The sequence below is a fragment of the Linderina pennispora genome (assembly GCF_002104995.1).
Source record: "Linderina pennispora strain ATCC 12442 chromosome Unknown DL89scaffold_20, whole genome shotgun sequence".
In the NCBI taxonomy this organism is placed as follows: domain Eukaryota; kingdom Fungi; phylum Kickxellomycota; class Kickxellomycetes; order Kickxellales; family Kickxellaceae; genus Linderina; species Linderina pennispora.
The window spans coordinates 160,345-182,612 of NW_024468268.1; the positions used below are offsets into that span (position 1 = coordinate 160,345).

Below are 22,268 nucleotides of genomic sequence, written 5' to 3' on the forward strand. Positions count from 1 at the left end.
GGAATGAGTGGTTATCGAATATATGGAACAAAATAACTTCTCCAAAAAATGACTGAGGGAAGAAGAAAGCTGGTCGTCTGTCTGGCTTTGTAAGTATGCGTTTCGGCCTTGTCTATGGTGGCGCAGGGGACTCCGGACCCGAATGTCAACAGACACTATCACCACTGTTGTCAACGGCCAGCATAGGGGTAAGGGCAAAATAGTGTATCAGTGCAAGAAGCCGAAACACACAGAATGGTAACAGAGCATAAATACCTCTTTTATCCCCGCTGTTCCGGCACTGCCAGCGAGCGGCTGGAGTGTGTTGGACACTAGTCGATGGACTACACAGTTAGTCCCAAATCGGCAAGTCACTGTGAGGAAAATCCTGACTAGACAGACCACCAACTATGTGACGTTGAGTTTCTCTCTGAAAGAACTTTTCTTTTCTTCTTCTTTATCGTTTAGCCGCTTAGTATTTTCTCATTTCTTATTTATAAACTTTGCGTATGACGCTTAGTTAACTTTAGAGTGGCATAGATTGGCCATGGACCAGCGCTCAGAGTTTTTCTTCATTTTCGCCAATACCCTCTTTATTCATGCAGCTATCGCGAGATATCATTATTCAACAACAACGGCATCGTATTGCATGTGTACATATACTGATATCTCTTTGTGGATTTCCGTTGTAGACACTTCCAAAATCATCTGGCACCTAGAGTCGCTATGCCTAATACCTGGCTGTACATACAGTACCAAAGATGGATACGTATCTCTGATCCTGGCTGCGCGTTGGGTTTAGCTGTTAGCCACGGCCACTTTGTGGTTGGCAAGCTACTGACTACATGTATTTGGCTATCATGCATGTCTGTCCTTGCATTTCTAGATCTGATCGCATCAATGATCCATGCTGGAATGATCAGCTCCCATCCACAGCCACACCGAATTTTTCCGAGCTCTATATTCCTCACTTCTTCTTTGCAGCACACACTTTTAGTTTTGGTTTCCACTTGTTCATTCCATACAATTTCCGCAGCTGCCAATTGGGCTCAGCCATATGCACAGAGCAGCTCATTCATGTCCAGTCATTCCTCCGGTTACAACACTCGCGGGCGGCGCCGTGGTCGCCCACCAGGCCTCCGCGGCTCGCGATCTAGTCCGTCTACGAGGCTCGTTGGCCAGGGCCGCAACCAAGGACGAGAGCTCAGCAGATTCAGCGGATTCGGATGACACAAACTCCGCACTGAGCCAGCCTGTAGAGGTAGGGGTGAAGCGCCGTGGGCGAGGCAGGGGTCGTGGGGGCTCGACGCGAAGAAAGATATCGGCAGCAAGTAGCATGACCGACTCTGTCATGACGGGACAGACAACACCAGTCGGGGTCATGTCAAGCATGGTGGAGCCCTGGGTGTTTGTGCGCAAGGCACGCGAGGAGGGAGCTGTCGGCGAAAGCACAAAACTCAACAGCTACCTGCAGTCATTCATCACATTGCCAGATGAAACAGTTCTAGCATGCCGGCCGAAGGTAAAAAAGAAGCCTGCCAGGCTGAAAGCTGGTTCAATGACGGTCCCGGATCGCGCAGTCAAGGCTGAGGAAGTCGGGCCAAGCCGTGGCGAGCTCCTGCGCTTAATGCAAGAGCGTCACAAAGAATGGGTAGACGATACTGCGATTAAAATCAACCGCATTTCGGAGCTACGGCGCAGAGGCATGCTTCGCGATCCAGAACACCACGCCGATAGCAATGCCGAGTCTGACCAGACACCAGAGTGTGAAGAAATCAGTCCGTTTACCTGTCCCTGTTCTACCACCGCCACTTCCGGTACCAGCATCGCGTGCGCGTGAGCCACGGCGAGCAAGGACATGGTGGGACCAGCTTCTAACCGACATCATAGACCGGCACAAGGAGGTGTCAGTTACTGGACGGCGCCAACGGGCTGCATTGCGCAAGTGCAGCCGGCTAATTGAGAAACAGGACGATGAGAGGAAAGCGAAGCTTGGTATTTACAAACGGCCTGAGCAGGCTGAGCGTGCGGAGCGCGAGAACCACCGGAGGCTGGCCAAGTGGACGGTCCAGCAGGTGATGAAAAGGTGGGCATACGTTGAGTCGATCATGAACGACCAGCGGCAGATGGAGGAAGAGGAGAAGAGGAGTAAGGAGGACAAGCGTGTTCTGTTCAACATGCTGGAGCGGTCGACACAGTATTTGGAGGAACAGCGTGCCGACTTTAGCGCGGCGGGCAAGAGCAGTGTTGATCCCTCAGAGCTGTCCTCGTCTGACTCCTGCGCTGTCAGATGATGAGGCTACAAACGACCAGAGGACTATGGATATGGAGTCAGATGCCAGCGATACGGATGCGCAGGTGCCTGCTGAGCAGTCTGATGTGGAGTTCAGCAGCGAGTCTGAAGAAGATTCAGGATCGATGAGCTGAAGGCGATGATTGCCGAGCAGCAGATTGATGTTGAAGGAGTTGCGCCGACGATACTTTGAACAGGCGTCCAATGCTGCATCCCTTGCCGAGCAGCCCATTGCCGCCCAGCAGTGCTCTGTTGAGCGATGATGACGACGACGACGACGACGGAGGAGGCGGTGGTGTCGCCAGAGCAGTCCGATGTTGAGCTTGAGAGTGAGTCTGAAGAGGATTCTGACGATGAGATGTCAGCTCTGGCGCTGGACCAGGATGTGCCGATCGAGTCGCTGCTGGCAAAGTATAGGCAGATGGACGGCCAAGATGCTGCTGACAGCGGCAGCCCGCCGTCACCAGAGATCGGAATCGCCGAGTTAGTCAGCAAGGCAGAGACACATATGGTGGAGCAGCCATTTCTGTTGCGCGGGCAGCTGCGAGAGTATCAAAGGCAAGGGCTGGACTGGCTGGCGTCGCTGCACCAGCACCAGATCAACGGAATCCTGGCTGATGAGATGGGGCTGGGCAAGACCATTCAGACCATATCTCTGCTAGCCCACCTGGCGTGCCACCAGGGCATTTGGGGCCCGCATTTGGTAGTCGTGCCCACAAGCGTGCTATTGAACTGGGAGCAGGAGTTCCACCGCTGGCTGCCTGGATTCAAGGTGCTGACGTACTACGGCAGTCCGTGCCGAGCGCAAACTTAAGCGCAAGGGGTGGAGCAAGCCCAATGCGTTCCATGTGTGCGTGACGTCCTACCAGCTCGCAATCCAGGACGCGTCTGGTGTTCAAGCGCAAGGCGTGGTACTACATGATTCTGGATGAGGCACAGGCCATCAAAAACTTTCGCAGCCAGCGGTGGCAGACGCTGCTGACATTCCGATCGGCCAGCAGACTGCTGCTGACAGGCACCCCGCTGCAGAATAGCTTGGTTGAGCTCTGGTCGCTGCTGTACTTTTTGATGCCGCAGGAGTTTGCGGGCAACGAGGGGGCCGAGGATGGCAGCGGGTTTGCTGCGCTTGACCGGTTCCGTGAGTGGTTTGCGCAGCCACTGGAGAAGCTGCTGGCGACACAGCCCGAGCTGGCAGTGCCCTCAGTGTCCGACAGCGGCGTTGCCTTCAACACAACAAAATTTCTCGAGGGTGGCGGAATGGATTTTGGTGGCGTTTCGGAGACCCAGAGCGAGGCTCAGATGGCGGTGCAAAAGCTGCATGTGGTTCTGCGGCCACACATTTTGCGCCGGCTCAAGCAGAACGTGGAGACACAGCTGCCAAACAAGGTGGAGCATGTTGTGTACTGCCGGCTGTCGAAGCGCCAGCGCTTCTTGTACGATGACTTCATGTCGCGGGCAAAGACCCGCGAGACGCTGCGGTCCGGTGCATACCTGGGCGTCATGAGCTGCCTGATGCAGCTGCGCAAGGTGTGCAACCACCCGGACCTGTTTGAGACCCGCCCGATTGTGAGCAGCTGGGCAGTATCTGGGTCCGATGTTGCTGCCTATGGCCACATCCGAGAGACTTATTCGACGCATGCTGGGCCACGATCATCACAATCCGTTTTCTGGCAGCACAGCCTCTCAGCTGGGACTTGTTCTGACACGCACGGAGGCGTCGCGTGATGCTATGGCATGTGAGTCTACGCGGAGGCTGGATGCAGCGCCAAGGATGATCGCAAATGGACTGCGGCAGGCGCAGATTGCGCTGGGCAAACAGGCGATGTCCTGGGGCGAGCTGGAAATGCAGCCGTATGCGTCAAAGTACAGGTCGGTTGAGCAGAACACAGATTTTGCTGAGAGCCAGCGTGCACTTCGAGCTGAGGATGTGTGGATGCGATTAGCCGAGCTAAACATGCGGCGCGTGCATGGCTGTGGATCGCAGCCGATATACGGAGCCGGGGTACTGAATGTTTGCCGTGTGGTGCCGACCCTGCGCGAGCAGTCATGCGATCTGGTGCGGGATCTGATTCTCACCAGTCCTGAGCGTGTTGTGCGGTACAAGAGCACCATTCAAAAACTACGTCTTCGCCACGCCGCCAGTTGTCGTCATCAACTCTGCATCGGATAATGCAGCCATCTACCCGCACTTACGCACAGCTGATCGCGACGAGCGCTGGCTCAAGGAGGTGCAACCTTCCATTCTACATCTAAAGCGTCGAGTACTCAAGCAGACAGGCTTTTTGCGCGATCTGCAGATCCGACAGCAGATTGCATTCCCCGAGCCGTTCTTGCTGCAGTACGACTGCGGCAAGCTTCAGGCGCTGGACGCTCTGCTGAGCCGACTGGTCCACGAGGGGCACCGGGCACTGGTCTTCACGCAAATGACCAAGGTGCTGGATATCCTCGAAAAGTGGCTGAATCTCCATGGCTACCGGTATCTCCGGCTGGATGGTGCTACGCGCGTCGAGCAGCGCTGGCACTTGACCGAGCAGTTCAACCATGATCCGCGCTGGTCTGTGTTTATCTCGTCCACGCGAGCCGGCGGGCTGGGCATCAACCTGACTGGTGCAGACACGGTTATTTTCTACGACAGCGACTGGAACCATGCCATGGATGCGCAGTGCCAGGACCGGTGCCATCGGATCGGGCAGCAGCGTGAGGTACACATCTACCGCATGATCAGCGAGCGCACTGGTTGAGGAGGCCATTTGGAGGAAGCAGTGTGAGAAGCGCTGGCTAAGCCAGGTTGTTATCCAGGACGGCCACTTTGACCACTCGCAGACCATGGGTCCGAAGCAGCAGCAGCCTGTCGGGGATGAAGCGGTGATGGCAGGTGCGAACACGACATTGGGCGTTGGAGACTGGTATGACCTGGCGTCCACTGTTTTGGCGCAGTCAGGGATCCGCTCGGCCACAGCCTCACCAGGTGCAGCCTGCTGCTCGTGGTCACGTAATGTCAGACCGCGAAGGCAGCCCAGGCTGTGTGTGCTGCTGAGGACGACGAGGCCGATACAGCGGCGTTGCGGACTGCTATCCAGGAAGTCGAGCAGGCGGATGCGCTTGATCTGGGCGAGGAGCCTTCGCACGGCTCTGCAGGCAGCTGGAGGCAAGGCCGAGTCCAGTGCTCCGCAGCAGCCATCAGATGCAAATGCCTGCGACGCCGGTGAGCAGGAAGAGGCCGAAGGAGATCGGCCACATTGACGACTATATGTTCCGGTTCATTTCACAGATGGTCTTCAAATAAACGCTGCGCCACCATGCCCAGGACATGCGCTGCTGGCTCGCCTGTTTGCAAGAATCGGGAAATCGGCAGGGGGCTTTCCAGCCAAAACAGGCAAATCGCGTCCATTCGTCCTTTTCTCCTGAAAAGTCTTTTTTCGACCTGCGATTTTCATAATTTAACTTTTTCAGCATTTCAATTTGGACGCGCTCGCCTGCTGTTCGCCTGCTTTCCCTTGCTCCTCTCACCACCAGTACTTGCGCGATATAATCAAATGGCCCAGCATAGCGTCCAGGGCGCAACTGTTGAGCTTAGCGACCACAGCGAGGCAAACTCGAGTAGTCGCAAACGCTCCGAATCGGTTAACGGACCAGAGCAGTTGGACAAGGACGAGCTCGGCCGCTTCAAGAGCTCAAAACGCCACCGCCTAGACACCGCCGCAGGTCTGCCAGGCGATGAGACAAAGCCCGCGGGTGCGGATGACAATCACACCCATCAAAACACGGATGAAGACAGCGACGAGGAGGATGGCGACTTTGGCGGCTCTACATCTGGCAACAGCGTTGCCACTGATGCTGGAGAGGAGGACGAGGAATTGCTAAACGTCGACGGTAGCTGCGCGCCGTCCCCGCTGCCGGACACATCACACGAGATCATTGACGACACGTACATGCGCTTTGGCGATGCCTGAGAAGGCAATTATCCGCAGCGAGGCGCATGTGCTGGGCATCAATGGGTTCATCCAGGAGTATCTGGTCAGCAAGGGCATCTCGGTCCGATCGTTGCTGGACGTGTTTGCGGCACCCACATCGCTTATCCAGACTGTGCCTGATTTCCAGCTGCTGCCGCTCCTCAAGCACTACTTGACGCGATTCTACCGTAACCGGCCAAAGCTTCCCTCTGTCAACTCGCTGGAGGACGTCATCAAGCTACTGAAGCAGTCTCGGCGCATCATGGTTTTGACCGGTGCTGGCGTCAGTGTTTCGTGTGGTATTCCTGATTTCCGGTCGCCGACGGGAATATACACTCGGCTCAACGACGAATACGGCCTGGATGACCCTCAGCAGATGTTTGATATCGAGTATTTCCGGATGATGCCCCAGCTGTTCTACTCGTTTGCCAAGGAACTGTTTCCATCCAATTTCACTCCAGCACCATCGCATGCGTTTGTGAAGATGCTTGAGGACAAGGAGAAGCTGCTGCGCAACTATACGCAGAACATCGATACGCTGGAGCACGTAGAAGGAATCAAGAACGTGCTGAACTGCCATGGGTCGTTTGCGACAGCAACATGTATCAAGTGCGGATACAAGTGCGACGGTAAGGATCTGGAAGGAGATATCATGGTGCAGCGGATTGCTTACTGCCCAAAGTGCAACGACCAGCCGAGTCAATCCACCAAGCCGAAGAGCGTCATGCCTGAGGGCACAACGATCTCTAACCAGGATTTTGGTAAGCGGCTATGATGACGACGAGGATGATGACGAGGACGATGGCGATTATGGGATGCAGCGCGGCGTAATGAAGCCAGACATTACATTCTTTGGTGAAAAGCTGCCGGATGCCTTTGACGAAGCGCTGCTGGCCGACCGCGAGAAGGTTGACCTGCTGTTGGTCATGGGTAGTAGTCTGAAGGTGGCACCGGTTTCCGACATCATGGGGCATTTGCCACATACAGTTCCGCAGATTGTCATCAACAAGACGCCAATTCTGCACTTCAACTTTGATGTGCAGCTACTGGGCGATGCTGACGACATTGTGGCATATCTTGCCCATGCGTGCGGCTGGGAGCTGCGGCATCCACGGGTTGCTGGCCAGAGCACACAGAGCGCGGAGTTCCAGGCACAAATGCCAGCGCCAATCGAGTCTCCGCCTGATATCAAGGTGGTAGCGAGTGTGAGAGATGCGGCCACACCTGGCGGAGTAGAGACGGTGGAGAAGTCGTACAGTGTGCCCAAGCACTGGATCGTGTTTCCAAGTGCGGTCATCAGCGGCAAGGACTTGATGGTTGCAAATGGTGATTTGCCAATTAGGCTGGCCATTGATTCCAGCGATGAGGAAGATGCGGATAGTTACGACAGCGAAGACGATGAAGGAGACGCTTTGGCAAGCGACATTGAAAAGCTTCACCCGTCGACACCTACATCTTGAATGAATAAACCCGTATTTTGAAACTACTTGCCTTATTCACTACTAGAATTGCTCTGCTCGCGATGCGAGCTCGGCTGCTAGTCAGCATGGGTTGACACGTCGATAAGAGCATCACGGCGAACCGGCCATTTGAACGTGTCAGATGGTTGTTGGTGCAATGTCGATCATGGACATCTCCCATCTTGATGGCCTGCTCAGCGCAGGACGCTTCAGCGCTGGCTCGCTGCTGCTAGCAGCAGAGTCGCCTGCTGCTGCACGCCTCTTGCACGGGTTCTTTGTTGCAGGGGTGGTGCCAAAGCATTGGCAGAAATGGCCGTAGAACGACGGAACCGTTCAGGAATACTGCCTGAATCACAGAGTGACTGGAAAATGAGCCTGAAGTTTAGAATTGCTGCGAGATCGCGGTTCAAGAGCCGAGACGAATAGGCCCGCCTGTATTGTGCCATGGCCCGCTTACATGACTCGCTTGTACAGCGGAGAAGGCCATGGCACTTCACAGTTGGGTTCTTCGATCTCTGGTAGGGCCGCGGGTTGGGAACATGCCGGAATGTCTGCTGCAGCAGCCGATGCACCTGCAAATGAATCAGCTGCTACTGCTGCAGTTGCTGCAGTTGCTGCAGTGGCTCTGTTGCATCCGATGGCATCTTCGCTGCTTCGCGTGCAGCCTTCTTGGCCAAATTTTCGCCCTTTTCTGCTGCTTTCCTTGCCTCTGTTGCTGCCCTCTTTGCTGCGTTGATCTTGGTAACCTCCTCATGTGTTTTCGAAACAAACACCTGCTTGATTATTTGCTTGTCTAAGCGCACATGGCCTGGGATCCATGATGTCCGCAGAGGCAAGCATTGGGGGAGACTTGCCAAGCTGCTCATTCTCAATAAGCTGGCATAGACGAATGTATGCATGCAGATGCTGAAGTGGATTTACCTTGGCATCATAGTATCGGCTGCCTTTGGCGAATCTGTACTTGGCATCATAGGCATTAAGGACTGGTGCCAGCTTGTTGTAGATTGCAAGCATCGGTGGGTGAGCACACTGAGATCAGGGTGCCTAGAGGCAACTGCCTGGCGGAGCTTCTGTGCAGGTGTATAAATACACACTTGACATGCGTCATTGAACTCAGCCTTGGACACATTGCCCATTGTACTGTGCAGTGTGTTTTTGTGGTGGCAAATATAAATCAATTTGGCCAGAATCCGCTGTAGGCAAGTGTCATAGTGCAACACAATGTTGTTCTTGTATGCTGTCATTAGCTCGGTATCTACGTATGTCGCCACCTGGTTCATTTCGCATACACCATGTAGCTGGATATCGCCATTATGTAATAGATAATCATAAATATGGTATCTAGCTACATCACCGAAATCTGCGCTCGACAGTTCTGACTTGTCCTTCCGGTTGACGAAGTCCTCGGCAGATATGACAGTCTTCGCCTTCAGATTGTGATATATAAATAAATAAATGGAACGAGAGAATCCCTTTTTCACAAATTTTGCAGGGTCAAAGGTATCATCATCAGCTAGTTGATGGAGTAGTATCCATCGTGCAAGCATGTATGCATGCTCTTTGATGATATTGACGCTGTGTACAAATTGCTCTAGGCGGGGAAACATAGAATCACGGAAGCCAATACCACCAAGTGATGTCTTTATGGCAGTAGTGCTGCGGGTAATATTCATTTGAGAAATTCAATAGGCAAGTAAGAAGAGAAATGATGCTGTTCAGTTTTGCTTTATTGCGTATGCATAGCATTAAGAACTTTTTATTAAGAATGATCTGGCTTGCATGGTTCTTGGGGCCCTTAGCACTGATACAGTCTCTTGAATCAGTCTATACAGACTGGGTCCATTGTGGCCCAAATACTACTGCTTACGCATGTTCATAAGACAAATTAATTTATAAAATAAATCCACAAATATTGCATGACTGCTAGAAGAGCTATATGACCTCATTCAATAGATGCTCATAGATAAATATCCTAAGAGTGTTGCGCAGCCGGTGATGACCACCATGATGACGCCATGGAAGTTATCGAGTCGACCGACAACGAGAGCAGCTCTCGCGCTGAACCAGTGGAGATATCTAGTGGAGACCTGTGACCACTACAATAACAGCTTGTCGCCCTGGTTTCACCGATGAGGTCAGATGCCGCACAAGATCAAAAGGAGTTTACAGAGCAAGTCACTCAAACCCGTGTTGAAGCTTAAGAGTTTTATGTTTTAACCAACTAAAAAGATTTTAGCGGACGGTCGGACACTTTTTGGACTATAAAATCTTATATATAGGTAAAGATTAAGCTTACCACTTCCAGTTTGTGTTTTCAAACAACATATAATCACGAATATATGCTATGGAGCAGGCTTGGGCAATGGAGTGCGGTGCAGCCCCAAGCCCGAATCTAAGCACGCACGTCCTACACATATTGCCTGCCCTTATTCGAGGTTGTGTGGACCTCCAGCAAATATGTTTGGCTGTGAAAGGGCGTAAAAGTCGGCAAGACATGTGTCCACAACGATAAAGTGAAGAAGTGGTCTCCATTCCAGAGAATTGTATACACTGCCCCAAATGCCAAGTACCAGAGTACCAGAACACTGGGGTCAATCTAGTGTCACTGCGTACTAATACCAAGAGAGAAGGGCGAGTAAACACATGGGTAAACTAAATATATTCTGCTTCTGCTACAGGACCATGCTAAAATTGTGCTTGGAGCAGTGGGCACTATATGAGCCGAATCCTCTAAAGGGATTGAGTCGTAAGCATTGGGATGGAGGATCTCAGCACATACAGGGTGATTCCCTGCTAAGGTGGCCATGCAATGTAACTTTTTCTTTCTCTTTTCCCTCTAGTACAAAGTGGGCCCTTTAGAAAACTCACACCTCGTATAAAACGCAGCAACGATATATCTGATACATGTATGTGTTTTAATATTGAAATTGGCAAATGGGTTCTGGGATAGCAGTTGAAAAAAACTACTAATTTTAGAGATAGCGTGGATAGGACGGCAACAGTGAGTATTTCACAGCATCCACTAGAGGATTCTGCACCTAGCCAATGATACCCATGAAATATGTGGTTTCTCGTATGCAGCCGACCACATTTCATGATGGAATGTGGCTACATCGGCTCGGCTCGCTTTAATATCAAAGTACGAGTCGGATAGTCAGAAAAAAACAGAAAATAAAAAACGCGCACACGTCAAACACACGCCTTTCGGTCCTTGCTTTCTGACACGAATTTACACACTCTGGCATTCCAAGCAAGCAGCAGGCCCAGCACATATAGATACGAAAATGGAGCTACGCGACGGGACAATAGCAAAGGACACAGCAGGCAGCAGCGCCAGCGACCACCCAACAACCATGCATGGGGAAGGCAGCCAGGACGCAATGCTGGACGACAGCGAGTTTCAGGAGCCCACAGAGATGGCAGCGCGGCTTTCGCAAATAGCAACAATAGATGACACGGACTTGGATGAGTCCGGGTCGTCCTCAGAGGACGAGAGCAAGAGCGAAGCGGGGATCGGCGGTATAGAGGAAGAAGGGTCGGGGGGATTTTTCGTTGACTTTGAGGAGATTGAAGCGGATGAAGACGTGGAGCGGCTGATATCGCAGAACCACACGCCGGCGGCATCGACGCGGCAGTCGCCGGTGGCTATGCGTGGAGTGGAGCGGATAGTAGGGGAGGAGCACAAGACAGCGGCGGCGGGACACTCGAGCGATGATGAGGAGTTTGAGTCAATTCCGGCACTGGACGGGAGCGAGCAGACGGTGGGCGGAGTGGCAGAGACTACTGTGCTGGATCGGATGCAGCAAGATTTCCGCGACAGACATGTGCCCAAAGTCGCGCAGGGGCGGTTTTTCGACGTGGAGGTCTATAAGCGGTACACGGTTGTGAAAGCGCAGCCGGCAGCAGTCAGTGAGCCAAAGGAAGCAGGGCCGACGGCAGTTGCGCCAGCGGTATCGGCAGTCCACCACCACCAGAAGCCGTCGTCTCTGCGGTCGCATGGGGCGGCAGGTGCAGGAAGTGAGGTCCCAAAGGAGGCGGCGGGAGGGAATAGCACAGGATCCGAGGACGTGCAGGGAGCAGCAAAGACACGGGCAGTGGCTAGTGAGGGAGATGATGTTGTAGGGGCTCTGCTGGGGGCAATGAAGTCGCCGGGGTTGGCAAAGACAGGCACCGAGGCAATGGTGAGCCGGATGCGCCAGGCATCGCCGTTGGCACATGTGGGCGAGGCAGCGGCGGTGGAGGCAAGCAATGAGAAGCCGGGGGAGGTGCCGAATGACCTGCTGGTGGCGATGCAGGCGATCGAGGGCACAGCGCCAGCAGTCGCTCCAGAGCAGCAGCAGCAGCAGCAGCAACCGGCAGTAGGGGACAGTGGCAAGACGGCCAAGGAGCTGGCGGCGCTGCTTCCTCGAGAATACAGCGGGCCGTTCTCGCAGCTGACGGTGGCCGAGCATGTGTGGTACTTGAAGCAGACGCATCGGGCGAAGGCAGGCGAGACGCTGACACACAAGGAGATGCAGGAGCTGAGCCGGTTGCGGGGACGGGTGGAGACGGAGCAGCAGCGGTTCCGGCAGCAGAGCCGCGAGGCAGTGGCGCCGCGGCTCGGGTTTATCAGCACGGCGGTCAAGCAGTGGGCAGCGGCAGAGCTGGAGCGGCAGCGGGCGCGGGCGCTGGCGATATATGGGCGGCGGTACCGGGCAGTGCACGTGACGCCGATCCGGCCGACGACGCCGGGGTATGTGCAGTTCGAGTACAGCGACACGCTGCTGCAGCGCGGGACGTGTGCCAGGGTCGCGTGGGAGCAGGTATCCAGCGGCGACATTGCGCAGGCGGATCCGTGGGTGGACAGGGCGGTGGCTCCAGCGATGTCGCAGGATGCGTGTGCGATGCAGCTGGCAGGGCTGGCGAGGGCTGACGTGTCGCTGGCGCTGGGGGCACTGGAGGCGCTGCTGACGCTGGCGCAAGCGTTTGCACGCGACGTGATGATTCCGTTCGAGATCCGCGAGACAGACGGCAGGCGCGTGCTGGTGGTGGACTCGCCGCTGGCGTCGGCCCAGGCAGCAACGCCGCGGATGCTCAACCAGGAGTTCTACGGGGCGGCGGCGGCGGCTCGGGCAGTGAGCGGCGACAGTGCAGACATGGACCTGCGTCGCGGCTCGATGCTGGGGCGGGTGGAGAGCGGCTCGGAGGCAGAGAGCGGCAATGCGAGCTACACGCTGTGGGAGTTTGGCGGGCTGCGGGTGCTGGTGCGGTCACGGGTGCATGGGTTTGCCACGGGCGAGGGAGGGCGTGTGGCGACGGTGACGCTGAAGACAAAGCTGGAGTACCAGCGCGGGCTGGGCGCGGCGGGCGAGGAGGTGACGGAGACAGAGCGGCTTGCGTGGTGGCTCGGCAGCTACATGCGCGGCAGCCCGTCGGAGGTGTGGGTGACGCATGTGGATGTGGGCGCGGGGCAGGCGGTGCGGGCGACACGGGTCGGCTCGGGCGATCTGTACGAGTGCACGTCGCCGGGCACCAGTCCGTCGACGCGCGGGGTGCGCGAGCTGCTGCGCGAGCTGCTGGGGCTGGCGGCGGGGCAGTACATGCTGGTGCATCGCAAGCGCACCTGGGACGCGACCGTCTACCGCGCAGCCGACGATGCGGGTGGGCCGGGCGGGGCGGTGCTGGACCTGGGAGCCGAGCTGGCGGGCGGCAGCGAGCCGACGCTGGAGGCTGATATCGACAGCGACTACGTGGCCGGGGCGTGGCAGGCGGCGGTGCCTGGGCAGATTCCAAACACGTACCCGCCAGCCGACCTGGCCGAGTGGGTGCAGGCCGAGCAGCAGGCAGGCAGTGCCAAGCCGCGCGGCGGCAAGCGCAGGCGTGGGGGCAGCGGGCGGAGCCGGAGCAAGCGGTCCAAGCGCTGATAGAGTGCTGTGGGCAGATAAGCCGGGGGTTCCCTGGCAGCTTTTTGCTTCTCTCCAACTGAATTGGCCACACATAAATTTACTACTCTGCTGCAATGCTGATAGTCGGACTCACAGGCGGAATTGCCACGGGCAAGAGCACCGTCAGCAACGGGCTGCGCGCGCAGGGCGTGCCTGTTATCGACGCCGACACTGTCGCCCACCAGTTGATGGAGCCGGGCGAGACGCCATACCGTCTGGTGGTGCAACATTTTGGGCCGGGGATACTGCGGGACGACGCGACCATCGACCGGGCGCGACTGGGCGCCGAGATCTTCGGCGACGCGGCCAAGCGACAGCTGCTGAACCGCTGCACGCACCCGTACGTGCGGCGAAGGATGCTGGTGCTTTTGCTTGGATATTATGTGCGCGGCCACGCCATGTGCGTTCTGGACGTGCCGCTGCTGTTCGAGTCGGGGCTGGACAGGCTGTGCGGTAAGGTGGCCGTGGTGGCGTGTGCCGAGGACCGGCAGCTGGCGCGGCTGATGGCCCGCAATGCGCTAAGCAGCGATGAGGCAGCCGCGCGGATCGCCGCGCAGATGCCGCTGGACGACAAGATCCGCCGGGCCACGCGCGTCATCGACAACAACGGCAGCGTGGAGGAGACCATGGGCCAGGTGCAGACCATGGTCCGTGAGTGGCGGCCGTCGTGGCTCTCGACCTTTGGTGCGCTGCTGGCGCCCGTGGGTCTGGTCGCCGCGCTGCCGCTGGTGCGGACCAGCGTGTGGGGGCTGGGCGTGGCTGGCACGTGCGCGGCGTGGCTGGTGGGCTCAGCGCTGGGGGTGCTCTGACTCGTCTCCAGCGGCCGTAATGTTCTTTTACTGTTCTGCCAATATTTTGAACCATGTATTTTCAAATCAGCGCCGCGTGGCCGTCGCCGCATAGTGGCTGGGCGAGTCGTGGTACAGGCACTTGTACATGTATGCCTCGGCCAGCAGCAGCTCAATGTCCTGCGTGGTCCACGCGGCAGTGGGCGGGTTCTGCAGAAACAGAATGGCTTTCTGGAAGTCGAGCTGCATCAGCTCGGCGGCCCAGCGCAGCAGGAAAGCCGCACAGACGTAGATGTGGAAGGTCGAGAAGCCGTCGGGCTCGGCCAGGTACGTGTCCCACATGCGCACGGTGTTGGCCAGGCTGACCTCGCGCATCAGCAGGCAGTTGATCCACCGGAATGCAAACTGGATGAACTCTATGCCCTCGGCGCTGAGATGGTCGGCCAGTGGCCGGTTGATGCGCGCCACCAGCTCGCGCAGCTTGACCACCTGCCGCTGGATGCCCGGCTGCGCATGCGTGTAGTTGTCCTGGATTCCGTCCAGCAGCCGCGTCAGGCACCAGAACGCGTCGGCCTCGGTCTCAGCCAGCGCCTGGTCCGAGACACTGTCAACTTCTGCCTCGCCCAGGAACACGCAGTAGAACGGCGTCAGCAGGTCGTTGATGCCCTGCACGTAGCCGCTAGCCGGGTGCCGCACCGCCCAGCAGTACAGCGCGCGCTCCAGGCTGCGCTGCACGCGCGCGTGCTGGATCACCGGCGAATCAGGCCGCGTGCGTGGCACGTCGATGCGGATCTGGTGCCACACCTGCCGGTCCAGCGACGCCTCGCCGCGCTGGAACGTCTGCGCGGTCCAGTCCGCATACTCCTTGCGTTTGCGAGCCACTGTGGCTGCGCGACGGCTGCCGTTCAGCGGCAGGTATCCCATAAGCAGCTGCCATGCTGTGCGCCGGTGCCTGGACGGGATGCCCTTCCAGCTGAGCTTCTTGAGCTGCTCCAGGTCCACGTGCGGCGACGACAGCAGCGCCTGGAACTTATCCTCCAGCGTGCTGGAGACTGGTGGCGAGGGAGGCTCTGCTGCTGCTAGCGGGTTGGGGTCGGCTGTGCGTGGGTCTGGCTCTGTTGCCGGCTCTGCTGCTGGTTCTGGTGCCGCTGCTGGCTGCTGCTTGGCTTTGGGCGCCAGGTCGGCGGCGGTGTCCGTGTGCGCTGTGCTGCTGTATACGAGCTCCACCCTAGAACTCAATGCCTGTCAGCTGTCCTTTGCTCTGGCTTGCGTTGTCCATACGCTACTCCCCATGGTGCATGCTGTGCTTTTGTTTCTTTTTACCTGGACGGCGTGAATGCAGGCGTGCGCTTCCAAAAGGACGACTGTCTGACGTTGGACGAGGCCATTGCGAAAGATAATGCAAGCTACTGTAAGGTACGCTGGAAATTCAAGAAAGCGCGGGCATAGCTGGAGCGAAGAAAAGCAGAGCTGCCGCCAGCCGTGGCCCCTCCTGCCTGCACAGTCCCTGCCCGATAATCGCTGTCGAGGCCACTCGTGGCACTTTCCTGCTCGCAATCGCTTTCCCCCCACCTGCACGCGCTTCTCTGCAGCGCTTTTGCATTTTCCCTAATTACCCTGCAATTTCTTCTGAATGATGAGCAAGACCACAAAGACGTACGTGGACATTTCGCCGCTGCTGAGCAAGGGCCGGCCCAACCGCTTCGTCAAGGACCCGTACGGCTTCGACGCAGCCATCGCCGCCGGCAGCTCTGTGTCGTCGGGCGCGCGCAATGCCTCCGACTCCATTGAGCTGGAGCTGCGCGCAAAGAAGGCCTGGGAGGTGGCACTGGCGCCGGGCAAGACGCTGCCCATGCAGATGTTCATGGCGTGGATGTCGGGCAGCGGCGTCTCGATCTTCAGCATCATCATCATGGGCATGATCTTCATGACGCCGCTAAAGTCCATCATGTCTGTCAATGCGTCCTTTGCGCCCCTGGAGCGTCTGGGCAAGGGCGGCAATGTCGCTGTTGACCTGAGCATGCAGAAGGCTGCCTTCATTGCTATCAACATCGGTGGGGTGCTGTTTGGCGTCTACCGTCTCAGCATCATGGGCCTGCTGCCCACCGCTACCTCCGACTGGCTCGCCTTTGTTCCCTTCAAGCACTACCTGGAGCTGTCTGCATAGCCTGCGTCCCTTTATATTTTCGAAAATGAAATAGAGCAAAAGTTGCTATCACTCAGTCGGTCTTTGCCTTGGCTGCCAGGCAGTGCGGCAGCGACGTCGCCACCATCAACAGCGGAATCGCCAGATACGGCCCGTACATCATGGCCAGCATCAGCTTCTCGCCCACCGTGCGGTCGGTGATGTTGAATGCCAGCGTCGCCAGAATAGGCACCATCGTGGTCACTACGTGGGCTCCATACACTGCCAACCACGGGTGCCGCCGCGGCGACCCCGCCAGCAGCAGCCTTAGCGCATAGAAGAAGAACGGCAGCTGGAACACTAGCTCGCAGGCAAGGAAGCTGCGGAACCACGTCAGGTCTGTGCGCGTGTCGTCGATCACCATGAACGGGTCGCGCAGCGTCTGCGTCAGGAACGTGTTGAGCGCCAGCAGCGGCCCGGGCACCAGTGCTCGGGGCAGCAGCGGCATGAGGTCCACAGCCAGCGTGATGGGGATGTGCGACGCAAAGTACCCAATATAAACCGTGTCCAATGTAGTCATGCTGGTGTGATGTGTCCCTCCTTTGGACAGTGCCGGTGCGCTAATAGCAAAAAGAGTCGCGATTGATCAAATGCGGCAGTGCCAAAAACATGCGCGCCAATATTAAAAACACTGGTGCAGTTCATGCTGCTGCACGGATCGACCAACATATGGTTCAGCACATATGCTCTCTTGGACAGCCTGTGCGCCAGGCTAATTTGAGGCACCCAGCGCACTATCCGCGCAATCCGTGATGGCGGGCTGATAAACGCCCTCACAATGCCACTACATGGTGGCATCTTTGTGTGTGCGCTGTTTTGCACGCTGGCCCCGCGAACAAAAGCCGGCGCTTGCTGTTTGTGTCCTTTGTCGGTGGAGCTTCTGCCGAAAAGGCCCCTGCGCATGGGAGCAGAAAAGCCAGAGTGGGGGGAGAAAACGTGAGACTCGCCCTCGCAGAAAAACGCAAGGGCTGTGGCCAGCTATTAATAGGCCGGGCGCGTCTGCTGGGTGGCTCTCGCTGTGCGTCAGGCTCCTTGAAACCCGTCTCTTCCTCCCTCCCACTCGTTTCTGCACAGCTGCAGTCTAGCTCCTGCTTGAATTTCTCCTCGCCTACTTTTTTGTTTCTTCATTTTGCGCAAGCAATCTGCAAGCACAAGCCCCTCGGTTCGACCATTTCTTAACCTCCCACCTCCATTCCTCACCACCCCACATAGACGTCGTTTTGAGGAGCAGCCGGTACTCTGGGAAGCACTCCGCAACGCCAGCACTCCGCAACGCCAGCAGCACCATCGCATACAGGTAAAGTTCGCAATGGCAGCCGTGCGGGGCCTTGCTGCTGTTGTTTAGCCCCTGCCTCTGCAATTCTTTCTCGCCGACGCCTCCTCCCACGAGTTTCTGTGAATCTTGGGATATATACACAAGCGCTGCACAATAGCCGCGGCCGCTTTGCCTTAAAAAGCCTGAGGTGCATGTTTACGTTTTTGTGTTGTGTTTCGCCACCTGCTGCCCACGGCCCACGCACACCTGCCTAGGCTGTCTCTCCTCCCTCGCACGCCTCGAGCAAAAGCCCATCGGCACCGCCTCTCGCTCTTCCCCCAAAAAAATCCCGTACTGGTTCTATTTCTGATCTCGGGCAATCGTCTGTGTGCACCTCTCGGGTCCTTTCTCGCTCGTTTTTCTTGCGTCGACGAGGGGTTTATTTTGTTTGTTTTCCTCTTACCTATACTGACCCTCTGCTCTGCTGGATTACGGACCTCTATTCCTTTTTATAGGCTCTCTTTTTCCATCTCCATTTCCATCCACCATGTCGGTCCCACCTGCTGCCACCGGATCGGCCAGCGCAGGCGGCCTCGTGCCCGTCGCCAGCATGGCCACCTACTTTGACACATTCCGCCAGAAGCTCTACATCCGCGGTATCCTGGGCAAGAAGAACGACCGCTCCGCCGACGGGCGACCATACGGAATGCGCAAGTGGACAAGGTGGTACGTTGAGCTGCGCGGCCCCGTTCTGATGTTTTGGAATCTGCTCGACTCCCAGCTGTCCGCCTACCTCGAAGATATCACCGCCATGGTCGACGGCCGCGTGCAGCCGGGGTCGCCCGAGTTCGAGCGCACAGTTGCCCACATCAAAAACATCGTGACAAAGCCCAACTTCATCAACATCACCGACGCTGCCTGCGCCGTCGTCGGCAAGCTCAAGAAGCGCGACAGCGTCTGGACCCTGCATTCGTCGGGCGCCAACCGCTTCTTCATGCAGTCTGTCGACGACCGCGCCATGAACGACTGGGTCAGGGCCATGCGTCTGGCCTGCTTCGAGGCCACAAAGCTCTACGAGTTCTACACTGCCGCCCTGGTCAACGAGCGCTATCCTGCCATCCTGGCCGACGCACGCCCGACCGAGTACCACGTGCAGGTGCGGTTCTCAGGCACCAACGAGTGGGTGCCGTGCCACATGGTGCTCGATGCAGGCAAGCAGCCGACCCAGATTGCCTTCTTCTCCGAGGAGAGCCCGGCCCAGCTGGCGCTGATGAAGGCGATCCGAAGCGCCTACTCGGTGTTCCCCGACAGCATCGACCTGGTCGACAACGCGGTCATTGCCAAATTCGAGGGCGACTGCGAGATCGACCAGTCGCTGCTTCCCAAGCCCGACGATGCCGAGAGCGGACCGGAGCTCGCTGGCCAGTGCTGCCCGCGCCTGCGGATCCTACGCCCTGGTGATCTTCCAGAACCCAGGCGAGATGGTGTCGGCGCTGGTCGAGACGGCCAGCCAGTACAAGCTGTATGGCCAGCCCGTGGCCTTCATGCCCGACGTCCTGCCGAGCCGCAGCGACCTGTATCTGCTGCCTGACGACATCGCCAGCAAGTCAGTCGAGATCATGGAGCCTGTGACTGCGCGCAGGATGCTCGAGAATCTGGCTACCGAGCGGTGTGCCAAGCCGATGGTGCGCCAGGAGGTCCACCACCAGGCAGCTGAGTCTAGGTCAGCCTCCACTCTCGGCGCACCGCCTGCCCCGGCTGCTGAGGACACCGCTATTATGCGCAGCAGCCGCAAATCGCCACCGCCTCAGACACGCATGCCATGGGACAGCGATGGTGATGATGACGACGACGTGCCTGTCAGCAACTACGCCAACGGTAAGAACACACGCGCGCTCAGCGGCAGCACTGCGTACCAGGTGCAGCCAGCGCTGACAAAAAATGTCGCCGAGGAGCACCTGCCGAAGCCTGCCTCGCCCCCCGCAGTCGCTGTTGAGGAGACTCCGCAGAAGAAGAAGCCCTTCAGCTTCCTGCACAAGAGCAGTAAGGACAGCAAAGACAGCAAAGACAGCAACGGCCGCAAGAGCGAGGCCGGAAAGTTCCTGAAGCGCCAGAGCAAAAAGTCAGAAGACAGCGCCGGGCAGTCGCCGAGCACTACCGATGCGCGCCTGTCGAGCATCTCGGGTGGGTCGAACACCAACACCACAGCCACCACCACGAGCGGCCCGGCACCATCGATCCCGACACCTGCACTGGGCTTGGAGGGCAACCGGGCCTCGTTTGTTGACGAGGCTTCGGAGGCCATCGTTAATCTGAAGATTGTCGAATCGCCTCCACCTACGAACCACGCTGAAGGTGAACCAATTGGGCGGCAGCTCGTAGAGTCGGACAGCAGCGACTCGGACAGCGATGCACCGCTGGGCAACCGTCTGCCTGGGCAGCAGCTTCCTCAGCAGCAGCAGCCGATGATGATGGGGCAGACGATGCCGGGGCAGCAGCCGATGCAATACGGATCAATCGGATCCAATGCCACTATGCAGCGGGCCTCAACAGCCATGCCAGCCTTTGGCGGTATGCAGCAGCAACAGCCAATGATGCCCGGCCAGACATGCTGCCTGGGCAGGCCATGAACGGAATGCAGATGATGATGGGGCAGGACCCGATGCAGCAGCAGCAGATGATGATGATGCAGCAACAGCAGCAGATGATGGCGGTGCCATGCCTATGGGCTTTGCCAATGGCCAGCGGCCGATGACATACATGGATGCGATGGCTGGCGGCGGCGTGTGGGGCGGACAGATGCAGCAGCCGGGCATGGTCGGTGGCGGTCTCTTGGACGGCGGTGGCGCTGGACCGCTGCTGACGGTCGAGAAGAAGGTCGATCCGATCGAGCGGCCCACAGGACTGGTTGGTGCGATTGCCACACGCGAGCAAATGCGCTCGGAGCAGAAATATCGCGACTCGTCGAGTCTGATGAAGGAGCGCCAAATGCGCCGTAACCAGGCCATGGGCATGAACACCATGATCGGCCCCATGGGGCAGCAGCAGCCCGGATCGCGCTTCGGCAACGTTCCCGAGCATGTACGGTGGCCAGCCCAACTGGGCCGACGACAACATGTCGATGATGAGTGGCATGTCGGGTCGTGCGCCATACATGATGCAGGCGCCGTCCATCTCGGCTGAGCAGATTGGCGGTCCATATATGCGCAACACGTTCTACGGCGGCCAGCAGATGGTGCCTCCGCACATGATGGGCGGCAACCAGGCAGGTATGATGATGGGCGGTGGCCATGACGACGACGACGACGACGTGGCTCTATCCATCTACACCGGTGCTCCCGGAGCCAGGGCCTCGATGGCCCAGCCCGATGTGCATCCGCTGCGCGCGGCGATGCAGTCGGGCATGTCTGCATCGTCGCCACACCTGGCAACTCAGCTTGGCGGCGCCAGCAGCCCCCTCCACAGCAGCAGCAGTTCCAGCAGTTCCAGCAGTTCCAGCAGTTCCAGCAATTCCAGCAGTTCCAGCAGCAGCAGCAAACCCCGCCGTTTGCTGGCGACGCCCAGCAGCAGCAGCAGCAGCAGCAGCAGCAGCAGCAGCAGCAGCGCCGCAGCTCGAGCGCCCGGCTTGGAAACTCGCTGTCAGCGACCAACATGGCGCCGTTCCACAGCGCCAACTCGCGCCAATCGCTGGCGTCGTCCCACTCCGGCTCGGGCGGCTCGTCCAGCGGGTCGTCGCCACTGTCAATTCAGAACCGGATGCAGGCGGGCACGAGCGGCCGCTGGGCGAAGGAGTCGTCGAATCTGCGCAACCAGACCCGCATCACCGAGTCACAGACCATGCCGCGCGGGCGCTCCAGCGGAGCCGTGGCGGCCAGGCACCGAGGCAGCACGTCGTCAGTCTACGAGCTGCCTGGCCGGTCAGCCAACGGACGCAAGGCTGAGCCGGCGGCGGCTGCGCATCGCGGCCCATCGGCCTACAACGGACAGCTTTACGGCGATGACGACGAAGAGGACGAGGAAGAATCGGACGCGGAGACCGACGAGACCGATGAGGATGACCTGGACAGCGCCACGGCCAGCATCCCCAAGGACGTGCGCCAGTTCTTTGGCGTGTTTGTCGACAAGTGCCTGGACGTCAAGCCGTACGCATGGCTGTCGTTCGAGACGGCGTTCCGGGCCTACAAGAACTTCTGCTCGCGCAACGGCATGCGCGGCAAGTCGATGGCCAATTCCAGCCAGTTCCAGGACCTGATGGGAGCAGCCGAGTGGCAGCTGCGCACCAAGGACAATGGCGAGCGCGCCTACTACAACGTGTGCCTGGTGTGAGTGGAGTTCCGAGAGCTACTCCGCAAGGGGGCTATTGCAATCCACAGCATTTCTACATACTTTTTAATACACAGCAATATGCAACTGAAGTCCGAGGACCCGATG

At 57.8% G+C, this 22,268-nt stretch overlaps 10 protein-coding genes across 10 annotated transcripts; 6 read left to right on the plus strand and 4 right to left on the minus strand.

Moving 5' to 3' along the window:
- The first annotated feature begins 1,036 nt into the window (after window positions 1-1,036).
- On the plus strand, window positions 1,037-5,693 carry DL89DRAFT_270580 (uncharacterized protein). Its single transcript, XM_040888774.1, is given in 16 exon segments — window positions 1,037-1,769; window positions 1,804-2,264; window positions 2,293-2,358; window positions 2,403-2,435; window positions 2,470-2,523; window positions 2,559-3,044; window positions 3,076-3,131; window positions 3,154-3,868; window positions 3,894-4,008; window positions 4,036-4,235; window positions 4,257-4,359; window positions 4,379-4,974; window positions 5,015-5,197; window positions 5,232-5,264; window positions 5,284-5,430; window positions 5,450-5,693. 16 exon segments carry the CDS (start codon window positions 1,331-1,333, stop codon window positions 5,513-5,515), a joined length of 3,753 nt encoding a protein of 1,250 aa, XP_040739953.1. The 5' UTR covers window positions 1,037-1,330; the 3' UTR covers window positions 5,516-5,693.
- Window positions 5,694-5,696: 3 nt separating this feature from the next.
- On the plus strand, window positions 5,697-7,707 carry DL89DRAFT_270581 (SIR2-domain-containing protein). Its single transcript, XM_040888775.1, has 3 exons — window positions 5,697-6,200; window positions 6,244-6,946; window positions 7,011-7,707. The coding sequence occupies exons 1-3, from the start codon at window positions 5,809-5,811 to the stop codon at window positions 7,683-7,685; spliced, it is 1,770 nt and encodes a 589-aa protein (XP_040739954.1). The 5' UTR covers window positions 5,697-5,808; the 3' UTR covers window positions 7,686-7,707.
- A 3,898-nt stretch (window positions 7,708-11,605) lies between these two features.
- DL89DRAFT_270593 (uncharacterized protein) lies at window positions 11,606-12,504 on the minus strand (the record flags this gene model as incomplete). The annotated part of the gene is made up of 1 exon (XM_040888776.1): window positions 11,606-12,504. A coding segment is annotated over one exon (899 nt), but the record flags the coding sequence as incomplete, so codon positions are not given.
- An 843-nt stretch (window positions 12,505-13,347) lies between these two features.
- On the plus strand, window positions 13,348-14,487 carry DL89DRAFT_270594 (dephospho-CoA kinase). Its single transcript, XM_040888777.1, has one exon. It carries the CDS (start codon window positions 13,684-13,686, stop codon window positions 14,416-14,418), a length of 735 nt encoding a protein of 244 aa, XP_040739956.1. The 5' UTR covers window positions 13,348-13,683; the 3' UTR covers window positions 14,419-14,487.
- Window positions 14,276-15,907, minus strand: DL89DRAFT_93252 (RabGAP/TBC). The gene is made up of 2 exons (XM_040892273.1): window positions 15,721-15,907; window positions 14,276-15,625 (listed from the first exon to the last, which is right to left on the minus strand). The coding sequence occupies exons 1-2, from the start codon at window positions 15,783-15,785 to the stop codon at window positions 14,485-14,487; spliced, it is 1,206 nt and encodes a 401-aa protein (XP_040739957.1). The 5' UTR covers window positions 15,786-15,907; the 3' UTR covers window positions 14,276-14,484.
- A 288-nt stretch (window positions 15,908-16,195) lies between these two features.
- DL89DRAFT_201887 (DUF1077-domain-containing protein) lies at window positions 16,196-16,564 on the plus strand (the record flags this gene model as incomplete). The annotated part of the gene is made up of 1 exon (XM_040883987.1): window positions 16,196-16,564. A coding segment is annotated over one exon (369 nt), but the record flags the coding sequence as incomplete, so codon positions are not given.
- DL89DRAFT_270596 (uncharacterized protein) lies at window positions 16,550-17,599 on the minus strand. Its single transcript, XM_040888778.1, has one exon. It carries the CDS (start codon window positions 17,100-17,102, stop codon window positions 16,617-16,619), a length of 486 nt encoding a protein of 161 aa, XP_040739959.1. The 5' UTR covers window positions 17,103-17,599; the 3' UTR covers window positions 16,550-16,616.
- DL89DRAFT_93249 (uncharacterized protein) lies at window positions 17,262-17,722 on the plus strand. Its single transcript, XM_040892272.1, has one exon. The coding sequence runs from the start codon at window positions 17,371-17,373 to the stop codon at window positions 17,665-17,667; it is 297 nt and encodes a 98-aa protein (XP_040739960.1). The 5' UTR covers window positions 17,262-17,370; the 3' UTR covers window positions 17,668-17,722.
- DL89DRAFT_93269 (uncharacterized protein) lies at window positions 17,723-18,217 on the minus strand. The gene has a single exon (XM_040892275.1). The coding sequence runs from the start codon at window positions 18,049-18,051 to the stop codon at window positions 17,779-17,781; it is 273 nt and encodes a 90-aa protein (XP_040739961.1). The 5' UTR covers window positions 18,052-18,217; the 3' UTR covers window positions 17,723-17,778.
- On the plus strand, window positions 18,218-19,603 carry DL89DRAFT_93268 (uncharacterized protein). Its single transcript, XM_040892274.1, has one exon. It carries the CDS (start codon window positions 18,385-18,387, stop codon window positions 19,426-19,428), a length of 1,044 nt encoding a protein of 347 aa, XP_040739962.1. The 5' UTR covers window positions 18,218-18,384; the 3' UTR covers window positions 19,429-19,603.
- The last annotated feature ends 2,665 nt before the right edge of the window (window positions 19,604-22,268 follow it).

What these genes read in the sequence shown, in the direction of transcription:
- DL89DRAFT_270580 (XM_040888774.1), top strand. Translation starts at nt 1,331, where the DNA reads ATGACGGGACAGACAACACCAGTCGGGGTCATGTCAAGCATGGTGGAG. An exon ending in AGAAATCAGTCCGTTTACCT is followed by an intron (nt 1,770 to 1,803) that starts GTCCCTGTTCTA and finishes TTCCGGTACCAG; the next exon opens with CATCGCGTGCGCGTGAGCCA. An exon ending in TGCCTGCTGAGCAGTCTGAT is followed by an intron (nt 2,359 to 2,402) that starts GTGGAGTTCAGC and finishes AGGATCGATGAG; the next exon opens with CTGAAGGCGATGATTGCCGA.
- DL89DRAFT_270596 (XM_040888778.1), bottom strand. Translation starts at nt 17,102, where the DNA reads ATGACTACATTGGACACGGTTTATATTGGGTACTTTGCGTCGCACATC.
- DL89DRAFT_270581 (XM_040888775.1), top strand. Translation starts at nt 5,809, where the DNA reads ATGGCCCAGCATAGCGTCCAGGGCGCAACTGTTGAGCTTAGCGACCAC. An exon ending in CACGAGATCATTGACGACAC is followed by an intron (nt 6,201 to 6,243) that starts GTACATGCGCTT and finishes AATTATCCGCAG; the next exon opens with CGAGGCGCATGTGCTGGGCA. An exon ending in AATCCACCAAGCCGAAGAGC is followed by an intron (nt 6,947 to 7,010) that starts GTCATGCCTGAG and finishes GATGACGACGAG; the next exon opens with GATGATGACGAGGACGATGG.
- DL89DRAFT_93249 (XM_040892272.1), top strand. Translation starts at nt 17,371, where the DNA reads ATGGTGGCATCTTTGTGTGTGCGCTGTTTTGCACGCTGGCCCCGCGAA.
- DL89DRAFT_93252 (XM_040892273.1), bottom strand. Translation starts at nt 15,785, where the DNA reads ATGGCCTCGTCCAACGTCAGACAGTCGTCCTTTTGGAAGCGCACGCCT. An exon ending in CCTGCATTCACGCCGTCCAG is followed by an intron (nt 15,626 to 15,720) that starts GTAAAAAGAAAC and finishes ATTGAGTTCTAG; the next exon opens with GGTGGAGCTCGTATACAGCA.
- DL89DRAFT_93268 (XM_040892274.1), top strand. Translation starts at nt 18,385, where the DNA reads ATGTCGGTCCCACCTGCTGCCACCGGATCGGCCAGCGCAGGCGGCCTC.
- DL89DRAFT_270594 (XM_040888777.1), top strand. Translation starts at nt 13,684, where the DNA reads ATGCTGATAGTCGGACTCACAGGCGGAATTGCCACGGGCAAGAGCACC.
- DL89DRAFT_93269 (XM_040892275.1), bottom strand. Translation starts at nt 18,051, where the DNA reads ATGCACCTCAGGCTTTTTAAGGCAAAGCGGCCGCGGCTATTGTGCAGC.